The sequence below is a fragment of the Sphaerodactylus townsendi genome, linkage group LG06 (assembly GCF_021028975.2).
Source record: "Sphaerodactylus townsendi isolate TG3544 linkage group LG06, MPM_Stown_v2.3, whole genome shotgun sequence".
Taxonomy (NCBI): Eukaryota; Metazoa; Chordata; class Lepidosauria; order Squamata; family Sphaerodactylidae; genus Sphaerodactylus; species Sphaerodactylus townsendi.
In genome coordinates this window covers 129,399,330-129,416,006 of record NC_059430.1, presented here as the reverse complement: position 1 = coordinate 129,416,006, position 16,677 = coordinate 129,399,330, and the positions used below count along the sequence as shown (strand labels likewise).

At 49.5% G+C, this 16,677-nt stretch overlaps 1 protein-coding gene across 1 annotated transcript; it reads left to right on the top strand.

Moving 5' to 3' along the window:
- Nucleotides 1-2,393: 2,393 nt before the first annotated feature.
- On the top strand, nt 2,394-15,737 carry LGALS4 (galectin 4). The gene is made up of 10 exons (XM_048500934.1): nt 2,394-2,476; nt 5,297-5,486; nt 6,870-6,986; nt 7,924-7,956; nt 9,382-9,423; nt 9,669-9,704; nt 10,037-10,066; nt 10,540-10,628; nt 12,379-12,541; nt 15,486-15,737. Exons 1-10 carry the CDS (start codon nt 2,409-2,411, stop codon nt 15,630-15,632), a joined length of 915 nt encoding a protein of 304 aa, XP_048356891.1. The 5' UTR covers nt 2,394-2,408; the 3' UTR covers nt 15,633-15,737.
- The last annotated feature ends 940 nt before the right edge of the window (nt 15,738-16,677 follow it).

Here is a 16,677-nt window from a genome sequence, read left to right as displayed (position 1 = left end):
CCACATCTGGCAACCCTAGGTGTACAGTTTGCATTGGCCAAAACTCTTCCAGGAGAAGAAGAGTTGGTTTTATATCTCACTTTTTCTCTATCTTGAAGGAGTCTCAAAGTAGCTTAAAGTCATCTTCCCTTCCTCTTCGCACAAGGGGTAGGTGGGACTGAGAGAGTTTGGAGCAGGGGTCTTCAAACTATGTCCCTCCAGATTTTTCATAGACTACAATTCCCATGAGCCCTACCACTTGGCCATGCTGGCAGGGCTTGATGGGAATGGTAGCCCATGAACATCTGGAGGGCCATAGTTTGAAGACCCCTGGTTTGGAGAGCACTGTGATTGGCTCAAGGTCACCCAGCAGGCTTCATGTGGAGGAGTGGGGGAATCGAACCCGGTTCTCCAGATGAGAGTCCGCTGCTCTTCACCACGACTCCATGCCGGCTCTCATTCTGGGTTGCAACAGGAATTCACCAGATCCGGATCCTGCCAGCTAGGCCCGGTTGGCTTCGGCCTGAGGTCTGATTCCCCACTCTGCATATTTTTTAAAAAAATTCCAATGCATGGAAAGATCTGATAAAGGTGATCGGCCATGCAGTGTTTGCCTTTATTTGACTGGGCAGGTCAACGGAGAACTTGGAGGGATGCCGGCAATTTAACTCCTTTCCCCTGCTCCACCCTTGTGCTCGATTTCTGGGCAGAATTACATCAATAATTTACCTGAACTGTATTTTCCCTGGGGATTCACATTTGACCGAGAAAACTCAGCTAGTAACAGGAAGGTTCTTCTGGTGTGTGGGTGTGTGCGTGGGTGGGAGGTGAACTTTGCCTTGAACGAAGGTGGGAAAGCAGAAATGTATAACTGGTCTGTTCCTCTGTTCTTTCTAAACTAAGAAGCTCAACAGCAGGGAAATTGCACCCCCTGCTGCCAGACTTGGAGAAAACTCTGTCCATGTTCAAGAACACTCTTTCGTCTCTCCCCTCTGGCCTGTTCATCTTAGAAGCCCATTACTGGGGGAGTCTCATCTCTGGATAGTTCCCAGAATCGCCTCTTTCTTATCCCTCTCTCCCTACCTTTTTATATATCAGTGGTGGCGAACCTATGGCACGGGTGCCAGGAGTGGCACTCAGGGCCCTCTCTGTGGGCACGCACAAACAGAGTGCCCACACACACACACATTTAGGCTGGCCTGGGCCGCTGGGCTCGATTATTAGCATTAAACCTAAGACCTAGTTTTGGGGAAGCAGTGTAGGTAACCCTGTTAAGCGCTGTTAAACCCCACTGATTTTCATGCGAAGAATGAAAGCGTGATCCTTTACCTGGGAGTAAGCTCGGTTGCTGGCAATGGGACTTGCTTCTGAGCAAACCCTCCTAGGGTCGTGATTCACCCATGGGAAGAGTTACACGGTTGCTTCAAAGCAAAGCCACCGACTACCACCAAGCTTACTCCCGAGTAACGCACGCCTCGAAGCCAACCGTTTTTTCTAAACTAAAACCTCAGTATTCAGGTTAAATTGCCGAGTTGGCACTTTGGATAAATAAGTGGGTTTTGGGTTGCAATTTGGGCACTCGATCTCGAAAAGGTTTGCCATCACTGTTATATATCTTGATAGCTAAAGGGAGATCGCTTTAAAATTAGAGATCTACCGGCAAACAACCCCCAACAAACAAAAGGTTCCATTACAATTTACAACCCTGTTTTTTTTCCAAGGGCAAAATTGGAGTTGGGGGGTTGACAGGGGTCTCCTGGGCCTTCCCTATCCACCGTCTGGTATTGGGCTGGGAAGAACCAGCAGTCTGACTCCATCTAAGACAGCTGTGCATGCACGGAACCATCCCAGAAAGCAACAGAGACCTTTGAACGTCCACATGCAGAGACACAATGGGGGAACTCCCTGCGAGAGGAGACTTCCCTGGCTTTCGGTATTGCAGAATTTTGTCTTCTCCGTTTTGTGTTCTGCTGATTTGACAGTCTCAGCAGTGGCGTAGGAGGTTAAGAGCTCGTGTATCTAATCTGGAGGAACCGGGTTTGATTCCCAGCTCTGCCGCCTGAGCTGTGGAGGATTATCTGGGGAATTCAGATTGGCCTGTGCACTCCCACACACGTCAGCTGGGTGACCTTGGGCTAGTCACAGCTTCTCGGAGCTCTCTCAGCCCCACCTACCTCACAGGGTGTTTGTTGTGAGGGAGGAAGGGCAAGGAGATTGTCAGCCCCTTTGAGTCTCCTGCAGGAGAGAAAGGGGGGATATAAATCCAAACTCTTCCTCTTCTTCTTCTCACTGAGTCCAAGAAGATATTTCCAGCACAGAAATCTACTGATGCATGAAATAAATGAATGAACGAATGAATGAATTAATTAATTAATTAATAGTTGATTAGCCCTTTTTCTTTCTTGCAGCCCCTCCCATGTAGCAAGCCAATGCCTTATGGACTTCATCCCGGGATGTCTGTCTATGTCCAAGGGATGGTGCGCAGTTCTACCAACAGGTAAACTGGACTCTGAGGTGCCCAAAACAGTGGGAGGGAGGGAGGTACCCTGCAGTAAATATGCTCTGCAACGCTTGAATTAGCCGCAGACTATCCAAATCCTTTACAGCCGGGGTCCCCAACCGTAAAATGTCTGGAAACAATACTACATATTACTCTAACAGCACATCTTCAATTCTTTACGCCGAAGTGGCGTTTGACAGAATGACTTTACGGCAATGGTGGCGAACCTATGGCACGGGTGCCAGAGGTGGCACTCAGAGCCCTCTCTGTGGGCACGCACAAACAGAGTGTCCCCCCCCCACACACACACACATCTAGGCTGGCCTGGGCTGCTGGGCTCTATTAAGACCTAGTTTTGGGGAAGCAGTATAGGTAACCCTGTTAAGTGCTGTTAAACCCCACTGATTTTCATGCGAAGAACTAAAGCGTGATCCTTTACCTGGGAGTAAGCTCGGTTGCTGGCAATGGGGCTTGCTTCTGAGTAAACCTTACCCTCCTGGGGTTGTGATTCACCCGTTGGAAGAGTTTCACGGTTGTTTCAAAGCAAATCCACCGACTATCACCAAGCTTACTCTCGAGTAACGCACGCCTCAGAGCCAACCGTTTTTTCTAAACGAAAACCTCAGTTTTCAGGTTAAATTGCCGTGTTGGCACTTTGCGACAAATAATTGGGTTTTGGGTTGCAATTTGGGCACTCGGTCTCGAAAAGGTTCGCCATCACTGCTTTAGGGTGTTGTGGGTTTTCCAGGTTGCATGGCAGCGTTCCAGCAGCATGACGCAGGCGAAACACCAGGAGAAAATGCTACTGGTACACTGCCATACAACCCGGGAAACCCACAACCCCCAGGTGATTCTGACCACGAAAGCCTTCAACAGTAGAATGATTTTTAATCTGCACAGCCAATTAGAAAGCCCCAGCTAACCCCACCCATTTTCTATAAAGACTTGATGGGCACCACCTGGGAATCTTTGGTTTACCGGAGTGTATTTTTAGGCAAACGCAGCAAAGAAACGTTTTGGGTGGGCCTCTGTATTTAGCATCATTTGTGAAAAGGCCTTCCAAGTCATGCCCTGTTTCTGGGCAATGTTTATATTTTAAAGAAGTCACCCCCTCTAGGTTCTTTCGGGCTCATCTCCAGAGCCATGAGGACTAGGAACGTCAAGAGGCAGCATACTCAGTGGTGGGATCCAAAAATTTTAGTAATAGGTTCCCATGGTGGTGGGGTTCAAACAGTGGCGTAGCACCAATGGGGCTGGGCGGGGCACGATGGGGGCGTGGCTGGGGATTCTGGGGGAGGGGCATTGATAATTTCTCTGTTACTGTAAAAAAAAAGTTCCTAATTTCCATCTTTCTGTCCATAATTTAAACTCATCATAGCAAGTCCTATCGTCTACTGCCAACAGAAACAACGACTTCTCCTCTCATTGACTGCCTGTCAAATACTTAATGCTTTCAAATACTTCATTTTGTTTCTAGAAATCAAAAGAAGGAGACTTTCCTTAAACAAGGGACTTTACCATATTTCTAACACATGTTTTTAAAACAGCCCAACAGGGAGAATGATCCTGTTTTCTACCTTCGCTAACCAGTCACATAGGAAACAACAGGACTTTATGATTTTTGGACCTAATGGAATTTCTAACGGAAAAGCAGACCCAATTAGTGACCCCCCTCTTGGCACACACCAATAATTAGTAACCCACTCTCGGGAACTGGTGAGAACCTGCTGGATCCCACCTCTGACTGCATACACATTTCCTAATATATTTTGTAAAAAAAACCTGAGGTTCTGAAGAGGTTGGTTTTGGTGCAAAAGTTATTGCATTTTAAAGGAAAAGGACAAAATGTAATTCTCACGTTTGGAATAAAGTGGGATGCTTTCCTGTCTATTTCATTTTCCTCTGAGGAAAGGCTAAGGTATTTGTTTGTTTGTTTTTAAGTTTAGAGTCAAGGTTTATAAAATTATCCATAAAGCAGAGAAGGGAAACTCTTTCCGACTCCCATCATCCTAGCCCCCAGTGAAATGAATAGGCGATAGATTCACAGTGGGCAGAAGGCTGTCCTTCTTTACTCAATGAGTGATCCACCCATGGAATCCACAGCTGCAGGAAGCTGTGAAGACCACAAGGAAGGCTGGCTTTAGAAGGAAAATTAATGGAGCAGAATAGTCTGTTAATGGCTATTAGCATGTGTGACTAAATGGAACCTCCATGTCCAGTGACAGTTTACCTTTGAATACCAACACTGGGGGGTAAAAAAAGACCTTGGCGTCCTTTTGTGGGCCTTTGGGAGCAGCAGTGGCGTAGGAGGTTAAGAGCTCGTGTATCTAATCTGGAGGAACCGGGTTTGATTCCCACCTCTGCCACCTGAGCTGTGGAGGTTTATCTGGGGAATTCAGATTAGCCTGTGCACTCCCACACACGCCAGCTGGGTGACCGTGGGCTAGTCACAGTTCTTCGGAGCTCTCTCAGCCCCACCTACCTCACAGGGTGTTTGTTGTGAGGGGGGAAGGGCAAGGAGATTGTCAGCCCCTTTGAGTTTCCTGCAGGAGAGAAAGGGGGATATAAATCCAAACTCCTCCTCCTCCTCCTCCTCCTCCCCCTTCCCCTCCTCCTCCTGCTCCTCCTCCTCCTCCTCTTCTTCTTCTTCTTCTTCTTCTTCTTCTTCTTCTTCTTCTTCTTCTTCTTCTTCTTCTTCTTCTTCTTCTTCTTCGGGGGCATCTGGTGAACTGCTGTGTCAAAAGAGGATGCTGGATGGGGTTCGATCGAGTACTGATGCTTCCATGTTCATGATTTCTTTTTTGACTCTTCTTCCAGCTTCCGGGTGAATTTTACCTGCGGGAACGACATCGCCCTGCACTTCAATCCCCGCTTTAAGGGCCACGACACCATTGTCTTAAACACCTTCCAGGGGGGGAAGTGGGGAAAGGAAGAGCGCCATGGGATGCCCTTCCAACTGGGCCAGCACTTTGAGATCGTCTTTATCGTCACCAACGAACATTACAAGGTTTGTTTGGCGACGGGACTCTGCAAGGCCCACGTCTTGCACGGTCGCCTCAGAATTAGTTTGTGCTTCTGCCCGAACTTGAGGGACGTTTAATATCTCTGCATAGTATCCAGGCGCGCTATTACGGAATGTTCTCAAGTAGTGGGGTGCTGTGTGGTTTCCGGGCTGTCTGGCCGTGTTCTAGCAGCATTCTCTCCTGACGTTTCGCCTGCATCTGTGGCTGGCATCTTCAGAGGATCTGATAGTAGGAATGGAAAGCAAGTGGAGTATATATACTGTGAGGTCAAAAGGTGAGGCCCTCTGAATAGAGTAGCCTGGTATGTGAGTCACAAAGAAGTCTGTAGCCTGGGAGTAACCATGAAGATAGCAAGGTCAATAGGTGAATGCATCTGAATAGAAGTATCCTGGTCTTTGTTTCCTTTGATTGACATTGTCTATAGTTGTCCTGTGTTTGTGTGGAGGTGATTCTTTGTGACTCACATACCAGGCTACTCTATTCGGAGGCTTCCGTGTGATGTAGTGGTTGGGATTTCGGGAAACCTGGGTTCGAATGCTAAACTGTTGGGAATCTCGCTGGGCAGGAGGGTTGCCAACTTTGGTTTGGGAAATTCCTGGAAATTTGGGAGTGGGGCCTGGAGGGCGTGGGAAAGGACTTCAATTGGGGTATAATGCTGTGGAGTTGACCCTCCAAAGCACCCATTTTCTCCAGAGGAACTGACCTCTGATGTTTGGAGATAATTCCTGGAGGTCTCCAGGTTCCACCTGGAGGTTGGGAACTCTACTGCGTAGCCATGGGCTAATTACAGACTCTCAGCCTGACAGAGTTGTGTTGAAGATAAGCTGGGGAAGGGAGAATCGAATGTGCAGCCCTGAGCTCAAGAGGAAAGGGGGGATCATATGGACTAGATCAGGGGTCTGCAACCTGTGGCTCTCCAGATGTTCATGGACTATAATTCTCCAGATGTTTATTTATTTATTTATTGGTTAAACTTTATTTATTTATTTATTTATTGGTTAAACTTATATGCCGCCCTCCCTCTCCTCCACTCCCTGTCTATCTAGTCCAGGGGTCTGCAACCTGTGGCTCTCCAGATGTTCATGGACTACAATTCTCCAGATGTTCATGGACTACAATTCCCATGCTGGCAGGGGCTGATGGAAATTGTAGTCCATGAACATCTGGAGAGCCACAGGTTGCAGACCCCTGGACTAGATAGACAGGGAGTGGAGGAGAGTCCTCAGTTTTCCTGACCTGTAAAATGGGAAGAAGGACTTGGCTTGCTTTGAGGTGGTTAGGTCCCAAGAGCGGTTGTCAGTTACCAGGCTGAGCTACGGGATAACTTGAGCCCCTTAGCTGAACTCCCCTTGTTTTGTTCCCACCAGATCTCCGTGAACCGGAACCACTTCTGTGAGTTCAGGCACCGGATCCCCCTGAACCAGGTGCAGGAGGTGAACGTCGATGGAGACATGGAGCTGCAATCTCTGAATGTCCTCGGCGGGGTGAGTAATCCCACCGAGAGAACCAGATAGCCATCCCTCCTGTTGCCAGAGAGACCCCCCAGCCCCCCCACCTGTGCCGCAGACAAGAGCTGATGGCTCACCCCACCCCCAGCTGTTATGTTTGCACACAATCCCACGCTCTGAAGAATCGTGGCGAGTGGAATTGGGGCGCCAGCAGTTTTGCCGGTGGCCACCAAGTCAGGAAGGAGGCTGACCCTGAAATGCCTCCCCCTTCTGTTCGTGATATCTGGTCATTGACTGTCAATGAAGTCGCCTTCTTCTTCTTCTTCTTCTTCTTCTTCTTCTTCTTCTTCTTCTTCTTCTTCTTCTTCTTCTTCTTCTTCTTCTTCTTCTTCTTCTTCTTCTTCTTCTTCTTCTTCTGTTCCTGTTTCCTAATGAAAAATAGTGTCTTTCCATGGGAATTTGTAATAACTGGTTTTCTTGCATTTTGGGGGTGGATGCAGGTGGGATCCAGCAGGTTCTCACAGATTCCCGAGAGTAGGATACTAATTATTTGTGTGTGCCGAGAGGGGGTTACTAATGGGTGATTTTGCCCCGTGATGTTTGCCTGAGTTACGCCCCTCCTCTCAGCAGTAGCATGCAGAACTGGAAGCAGTCTAGCAGGAGGTGCACCGGCGTGCGTGGCAGCCTGCGCCTGCGTGCATTCGTTTCCTGCCCAAGGACTGGCGCAGTGGCTGCGTCCCTTGCCACAGCCCTGCCCAGGAATGCCCCACCCCCGGAAAGCCCGACCACGCCCCCGTCGTGCCCCGCCCAGCCCCATTGGTGCTACGCCACAGTTTGAATCCCACCACCCTGGGAACCTGTTACTAAAATTTTTGGATCCTACCACTGGGCGGATGGTCTACTCTACGCCAACTAGGTTCCAACCAGACCGAGCCCTCTGAATGGGTTTAACTCTCTGTTTGTTCTTGCGCAGGGAATGCCAGCCCAGCCTCCAATGGGAATGCCGGTGAGTGCCACAACGGAGGGGGTACTTCTGGGGTAGGGATTTCATACGAGGGTTCATTCCCACGGCTCACCTGGAGATGCCAGGACTGAATCCAAGACCTTCTGGCGACAAAGCGAGAACTCTGTCTGGGATTCATTTGTTTTCCTACAATGCACCAAACCCAACGCAAGATCTTCTTTTATGCCAGGGCCCTGAATGTGGTGGAAAGGGCCACTAAACCAAGACAGCCAAGAAAGCCAATGCAATTCTGGGCTGCGTCAATAAGAATACAGAGTCGTAAGGAATATCGATATTACATTTAAAGGGTGGTTTTTTTTTAAAGCCAGCCGTCCTTAGTCGTGCATTGGATGTGGGAGCGACCCGGAAGTGGGGTCAGGCAAGCTGCACAAACCGCCCAGCAGGCACCTCCGCATGTGTGAACAAGAAAATGCAAGGACCCCCCACTGGGAAGGCACTGCATGGCAAAGAGTGCCATGGGAAGTGCTCTGCGCTCAATGGGCCAAGGTCTCCCTGCAGAGGCGTAGCTAGGCCAAACTGTGCCCGGTGCGCAGTCTGTATTTTCCGTCCCCCCCAATGCCCTCCCGCGGTGCCCCCCTTCCCACACTTACCTTAGTTCCTTTCCTTTTCCCCCAAGGTCTCCTGGGAAATGTTAGTTCCTCAGGCTGTTTTTGAGCCTGTACTGTGAACAGGCCTTTTTTTAGCCTGAAAAAGTTCTAGGAAAAGGAAAGGAACTAAGATAAGTGTGGGAAGGGGGGCGGGGGAGGGCTCGGGGGGGATGCGAGGGAAAGGGGGAGGAGGGGGCAATTTTCCGCCCTAGGCGTGTGCCCGGTGCACAACGCACCCCCCACCCAGAGGTGGGATCCAACCAGTTCTCACCACTTCTCTCGAAGTGGTTACTAATTTTTTCTGAGTGCCGAGAAGGGGTTACTAAAGCAACCTCCCTGCCCGATAGGGATTGGAGGTGCGTGTGTGCAGCGGCGCCACTGTTTGAATCCCACCACCGTCGGAACCTGTTATTAGAATTTTTGGATCCCACCACTGCCCCCATCCCCTTGTAGCTCCGCCACTGTCTCCCTGTGTATACCTGGCTGGCCTGCATTAGCTTGACCTCATCAGATTTCAGAAGCTAAGTAAGGTTCGTACTCAGATGGAGGACTCTGCTGAGGCAGGTAATGGCAAACCACCTCTGCATATCTCTTAGATGGCCCAGGCTAGTCTTATCGGACCTTGGAAGCTAAGTAGGGTTGGATGGGGAGGAATTGGATGGGAGACCAGCCAGGAAGTCAAGGCTGCTGCGGAGAGGCAGGCAACGGCAGATCAACTCTGTTCGTCTCTTGCCTTGATCATCCTACGGGGGCCGACATGGGTTGGCTCCCACTTGACGGCTGCAAAGACAGCAACCCTATTCAAACCTCTCTGTTCCAGGGCGTGATGCCAACTCCCGGATTCCCACCTGGAAACTACCCTGTAAGTACTTGCAACGAGGGGCAAAGGAGTGTAACCAGCGCACATTTTCCAGCGGGCTGAATTTCTCGGCCTTCGTCCCATGGAGCCGGCCTCTGTCCAGTAGGGAAATGCAGTCCCTTTCTGGGGAGCACTGGCTAGTTCTGGACAGTCATCCCAAGCCAGTGGCTAGGGTCACCTTCTGAACCCGTCCTGCGAAAGAGATCCCGTCGGGCTCCCGATTCATGAGAACCGCTCTTCCTTTACAGGGCATGATGCCGAATCCTGCCTACCCAAACCTCCCTGTAAGTACTCAGACTAAATACGGGTCGGAACTTAGGTGGCGTGAGTTTGCCAGAGCCTCTGCATAAAGGGATGGGCTTCATCCAGAGGTGGAAAGACGCCACTTCTGGGGCGGGGCAGCTTTCTTGCACAGGGGGTGTCGTGTGTGTGTGTGTGTGTTTGTGTGTCCCCTCCAATGAGATGCAGCGACTATCTCTGGAGAGTGTGGTCAGAAGCGCCAGATTAGCTTTTTATCCCTGTTATCGATGCGATGAGGGTGCCAGGTTTCCAGACAGAATTCAGGAGTTTGTGGTGTTGACCAAGGTTTTTGGGTCCCCCCCCCCTCTCCTTACAGATGATGATGGCCCCAGCCGCCTACAATCCGGTGAGTAAAGATCTTCCTACTATTGCCCTGAGATCCCTTAAAACTCCTCGGCTTTCCTCCAGGGTAGGCTCAGCCATAGAGTGGCGCAGAGAGACTCAGGGCATCCCTGGAAATAAGTGAAAACGCGTGCACCCCCCCACCCCCCCGTCCCGGTTTTAAAGGGGACAATCTGGTCACCTTAACCATAATCCCCCCCACCCTCGATTATGGTCATAGCAGAGCCATCTGTGACCTTGGTGTGGACGTGGGAGCTGCCAGGCCGAGCACGGGGCAGGCCTGACACTTCGCTGGCTTGTACAAGTAGCCGCCCAGTTTAAACGCAGGGCCACACTAGTGCCAAGTCCCGCTGGAAGGCTGTTCGGCCTCACCCAGCCTCGTCAAGTGTAAACCAGGCCTTCCGTTTGAGGGGACAGATGTCTTTTCCCTCTCTTGCTTTCCAAGTATAACTTTTGCAAAATAAACATTTGTTTCAGCAAGTGCCCTACAGGAGCAATTTCCCGGGAGGTCTGGGCTCAAAAAGGACCGTGGTGGTCAGAGGATTTGTCCCACCAGATGCCAAAGGGTAGGTATGCACCAGGGTTGTCTGAATGTCATTTGCAATTTTTAAAAAAAGTGTAGCAGCAAGCCTTTATTGGCATAGACAGCAGTACAACAATAATTTAAAAAACGGATTAAAAAGCATATACAATACAGGATATACATGTTAGGACGAAGGAAATCTACTGGCGTTTAGTAATTTCCACGAGAAAGTCTGCCACTATCATACAGTGATATCATACAGGGCTGTCCAACAAGTTGTGTAATCTAATTAAATCGGGGAGATGGGGTAAATGTAAAGGAGTAAGATTCACATACTTGGATCTGATTTCCTTGAATCTGAGACAGTGTAGTCATTGGTGGGCCAGAGATTCAACTGAGCCATCATGACACGGGCACAATCTTTTAGCCTTTTCTTGCTTATTAAATCTGCCATGTAACAAGGCAGAAGGCATAACATTAAACCTGGCGAGCATTATGGCTCTCCTTTGAACAGGGTTTATTGAGCAATACAGGTAGTGTGCCAAGTGGCCCCGTTCAAATGGGAGAGAAAAATACAGGGGGGAGCACGTTTTCTTGGCTGCGGTGATTAGGGTAGAGAACTCTCTATCCAATAGTTGACCTTTTCATTTCCTATAAGCTTCTGAATAGGACAAAGGGCAAAGTGAATCCACTGACAGTCCAATAGAGGCAATTTTTTTCTTCAATTATGGAAAACCAGGGGTTGGAATGGGTGTCAGAGAGCAGACGGTGGACCAGGGAATTACAGTCCGAGAGAAAATGAATTCGCAGCCAGAATCTAAAAGTCCTCAGCCAAGCGGCTGATTCCAAGGAGTTTTGACCTAACTCCAGACAAAGGGCTGCATAGGGCACGCAATTTGGGAGTCCAGTCATCTTGTAGTGTGTAGAAAAATGTCATTTAAAAATCCCAAAAGGAACAGGAGCAATTTTACACTCTCTCAGGCAATGAAATCCGTAACAAATCCTGAAGTCTGTGACTACAGACCGCAGGTTCATTGTGCCCTGAAACAGGTTCTCCCTTTTCCTTCCCCCTCTACCGAAACTTTCTAATACCGGACAGTGAACCCGATGAAGGGTTCTTTCACACTCAAAAGCTTGCTTGGTATTTTGGTCGGCCCTATTGAAAGGGATGACCTTGGGCCAGTTCTCTCAGAACTCTCTCAGCTCACACAGAGGCAGACAATGGCAAATCACCTCCGAATGTCTCTTGCCTCAAGGACCCTACAGGGTCGCCTATGGTTTTTCGTGGGCAAAGGCAGTCGTGCTGAGAATTTTGCAGATCTAACTGGTCTTCGCATCAGCCAAGAGAATGACTTTTGAATTAAACGTTAATTGCCTTCCACAGTTAGGGAATCCATCCGATTTCCTTTTCCGCCTGTAGAGAAATAAAAAGACCAAGAGATTCAAGTCATGAACAGTGCTATTAAAAAAACCATTAGTCAGCATTTGAGAGCAACTGTCTACTTCCAACCTTTGGTCAAACTAGCTAAATGAAACCTCTATGGTCAGATGCAGTCTACCTCCGGAAAACAACAGATAAGAATGAGCTGAAGGGTCTATATATATATATATATGCTGGCAGGGGCTGATGGGAATTGTAGTCCATAACATCTGGAGTGCCAAAGGTTCGCCACCACTGGCCTATATGATGGAGATCTATCATCTGTTAGGAAGGAGGATGCTAAAGTAGACCGATCTTTGGGGTGAATCCGGCAGGAATCTTCTAATGTCTTTTCATGTTCTTCCTTGCCCAGTTTCCGGATCAATTTCAGAGCTGGCGGCAAAGATATAGCCTTACACATTAACCCCCGCTTGAACGAGCGGACCATTGTGCGGAACAGCTTCCTAAATGGTGCCTGGGGCCGTGAAGAGCGAGAGCTGCCCGTCAACCCCTTTCAGCCTGGACAGTACTTTGATGTGAGTTTTATTCCAGGAGACGGGTTCTAATGTGCAAAGTCAGAATGCTTTCACACTTGCCGAATAATGCACTTTCAATCCACTTTTGATGCCCTTTGCAGCTGGATTTTACTGTGTGAAATAGCAAAATCCTCTTGCAAGTGATTATTAATGTACATTGAAAGTAGTTAGAAAATGCATTATTTATCACGTATGAAAGTGTCAGAGGGTGTGTGCGTGTGTGTGTGTGCGTGCGTGCGTGCGTGCGTGCTGCCCTCTGCTGGAAAATGCTGCCCTCTGCTGCCCTCTGCTGGAAAATATCAGAACTGCCTCTCCAGGCTTCTTTTTAAAGCAAAAATTACAGCTACCTGTCTCAAACATGCCTCATTCTGACACTGTGGAAATTAATCTCTGGAATACTGCGTGCGATTTACCCAACAGTTTTTTTGGTACAGATCATGTTTACGGATATGTGTTTTTCATAACTGCATTAAGCCTGAAGTTTTAAATTCAGGAAACTTAATTCAGCACCCCGGTCATTTCAATTTTCGTTATTACATGGGGTCGAGAAGCCGTGTAGCTGCAGATACGGGCCTGAAAGTGTGAAGGTCACTTCTGAGCAGGACTGGGCAGCACAGGAAATTGGGGGGGGGGCAGGCTTCATAAGCAGCCTGCCTTCTTCAATCGCTAGCAGAATTAAGCCCCATCTCGAAATACAGATTTCTTTTTCTTGATCCAAAGCTTTATTCTGTGTGTGGATATGTTACCGCGCTGCCTGGTCACTTTTAATAGCTCCAGGCCACCCAGCTCTCGGCAGCGCAGGGGAACACAAACGGGACCCGACACAGCGAGTATAGTGAAATAATAAACGGTTTTATTGAGATGCTGACCTACGTGTCAGCACCTCCACACCACGGCAACTGCAGCTGCCTAGCAGCTTTACAACGTCTTAAAAGCCTTGGGTGCTGTGTGGTTTCCGGGCTGTATGGCCGTGTTCTAGCAGCATTCTCTCCTGACGTTTCGCCTGCATCTGTGGCTGGCGTCTTCAGAGGATCTGATGTTGGGAAAGCAAGTGGAGTATATATATCTGTTGGAGTGTCCAGGGTGGGTGGAGAAACCTTGTCTGTGAGTAACAAAGAAGGCAGCCAGGTCAATAGTTGAGGGCTATTAGTTGAGGGCCCTCAAGTATTGACCTGGCTGCCTTCTTTGTTACTCACAGACAAGGTTTCTCCACCCACCCTGGACACTCCAACAGATATATATACTCCACTTGCTTTCCCAACATCAGATCCTCTGAAGACGCCAGCCACAGATGCAGGCGAAACGTCAGGAGAGGATGCTGCTAGAACACGGCCATACAGCCCGGAAACCACACAGCACCCCAGTGATTCCGGCCGTGAAAGCCTTCGACAATACGTCTTAAAAGCCCTTTCTCCCGCCTGGAGTCCGGGGGAGTCCAGGACAGCCCACCACCATTCATTAACAAAATACACAGTAACCAATCATGCATTTGCAATACATGGGAACCAATCAGAGTTCGATGGGCAGCCCCTTCTTGGATTCCGCGGCTGGAGTAAGGCGAGGCAATGACGTATGCACTGGCGGGAAGAACACAAAAGAGTCCCTTGGGTGCTTGGGGTCGGGAAACGAAACTTGATGACGATGGCCCCCTTATCTGCCTGCTGGCGAGATTAGGCAGGGCGAGGCGCTTCTTCTGGGGTCCCCTTTGTCAGCGTCCATCAAGAGTTTTACAAGTGAAAGGGACAGGCTCAAGTGGAGCAGGGGTGGATTCCTGCCTTGAGCCAAGGAGGCTCCATGCAGACGCAAATACAGAGGATACAAAAGATAACTATAAATCCAACTTTCTATCACAGTTGGCTTCTACCTACCTAATACAGGAATAAAACATAGTTTAATCTTTATTCAGAACAAAGTCCAGAAGTGGAATAAATTCACTTCTGGCTCCGCTATCAGATATATGCCTATGTGTATATATGCAGCAGAAATGATGTATTATGGGTAGTATGGACTGTGATTATGGGAGTCTCCACTTCCTAGCTCCACCTGGACAATCTTGGTCCTTGGTCTCTGTGGCAAAGAGAAGAGAATGGGATTGTAAATGTTCACACAGCAACCATATCCTTTCTTAGGGTCAGTCATAAGAACATAAGAACAAGCCAGCTTGATCAGACCAGAGTCCATCTAGTCCAGCTCTCTGCTACTTGCAGTGGCCCACCAGGTGCCTTTGGGAGCTCATGTGCAGGATGTGAAAGCAGTGGCCTTAAAAACATAAGAAAGAGCCTGCTGGATCAGACCAGAGTCCATCTAGTCCAGCTCTCTGCTACTCGCAGTGGCCCACCAGGTGCCTCTGGGAGCTCACGTGCAGGATGTGAAAGCAAGGGCCTTCTGCTGCTGCTGCTGCTCCCGAGCACCTGGACTGTTAAGGCCTTTGCAATCTCAGATCAAGGAGGATCAAGATTGGTAGCCATAAATCGACTTCATAAATCTGTCCAAGCCCCTTTTCAAGCTATCCAGGTGAGTGGCCATCACCACCTCCTGTGGCAGCATATTCCAAACACCAATCACACGTTGCGTGAAGAAGCGTTTCCGTTTATTAGTCCTAATTCTCCCCCCCCCCGCATTTTCACAATTCCTGTCTCCTTCTGACCCCCCCTCCCAATTTCTGACTCAAATCAGCCCATCCTGGTGTCTCTGTGGCTGTAGACACTAGTTCTTCTCTCCCTCTTGGCCTTCCTACTGGAATTGAATTGATGCTTCGTGTGGTCATATCTTCACGTATGGCTGGGGAATCCCACTCCCCACGCTTGTCTGTTGGTGGTCCCCTTCGATGCCCTGCAGTTAGCGAGGTGGACAAACCCCTGCCAGAGAACAGCGATGCGCTCACGGACCCAAGTTTCACGTGCCACTAATTCCCCCCCTCGTGGTCTTTTCTTGTCCGGAACAGCTTTCCATCCGCTGTGGGAACCAGCGCTTCAAGGTCTTTGCCAACGGCCAGCCGCTCTTCAACTACGAGCACCGTTTCCGCAATTTCCCGCAGATCGACACCCTGGAAATTGATGGGGACGTGGTGCTGTCTTATGTCCAGTTCTGAGCTGAGAAGCGAGCGGTCGGGAGAGCTGAGACTCCCTCTGGCTCCAATGCCTGATGGGAGGAGGATATCGTAAATGGCGGCGTCAGTAAAGCCTTTTGTTTTGAAGAATGTGTCCGTTGCGTCTCTGTATTCAAAAGTGATCCGTCTCCTTTGCAGGCAATGTGCGTTAGGAAAAAAATGTGTGTTAGGGGGGGAAAAGGCCCACTGAGCATCGTTGGGCCTTGGCTGTTTCCTGGAGGATCCCTACCCTCTTCTTTCTCACCCCAAAGACTACAGCCTTGGTTGTCCCCACACAATAGCACATCCTAGCACAGTGGTGGCGAACCTTTGGCACTCCAGAAGTTATGGACTACAATTCCCATCAGCCCCTGCCAGCATGGCCAATTGGCACGGGGCTGATGGGAGTTGTAGTCCATAACATCTGGAGTGCCAAAGGTTTGCCACCACTGTCCTAGCAGTATGTGCAGTGGTGGGATCCAAAAATTTTAGTAACAGGTTCCCATGGTGGTGGGCTGGGCAGGGCACGACGGCTTGAGGGGAATTGAGGCATTCCAGAGGCGGGCGATTGCAAAGGCGGGGCTGTGGCAAGGACGCAGCCGCTGCGCCGGTCCTTGGGCGGGAAACGGATGCACGCAGGCGCAGGCTGCCACGCACGCCGGTGCACCTCCTGCTAGACTGCTTCCAGTTCTGCGCGCTACTGCTGAGAGGAGGGGTGTAACTAAGGCCAAAATCACATGGCAAAATCACCCATGAGTAACCCCCTCTCGGCACACACAAATAATGAGTAACCTACTCTCGGGAACCTGTGAGAACCGGCTGGATCCCACCTCTGAGCATGCAGCTTCAAAAGTGCACTAGGTTAAAAGCCAAGGGCGTTCATTCTTGTTTGGATGTTCATTGGGACATTAGAATAGGGGTACAACCATCCCCCGGGCATTCTACAGACACTAAACAGGGAAATAGGGATAGTTAGAGTGTGGGGGGAAGGGGGCTGTGCCTGCATTTCCCCCCTGCAGCTGTGGGGAAACCAATCTGGAGGCAGCTT

Bases quoted from the DNA above. Each gene is read 5' to 3' on its own strand.
- LGALS4 (XM_048500934.1), top strand. From the start codon at position 2,409: ATGCCTTATGGACTTCATCCCGGGATGTCTGTCTATGTCCAAGGGATG. The intron at 9,424-9,668 runs GTAAGTACTTGC...CTTCCTTTACAG, and splicing joins TCCCACCTGGAAACTACCCT to GGCATGATGCCGAATCCTGC. The intron at 9,705-10,036 runs GTAAGTACTCAG...CTCTCCTTACAG, and splicing joins CTGCCTACCCAAACCTCCCT to ATGATGATGGCCCCAGCCGC.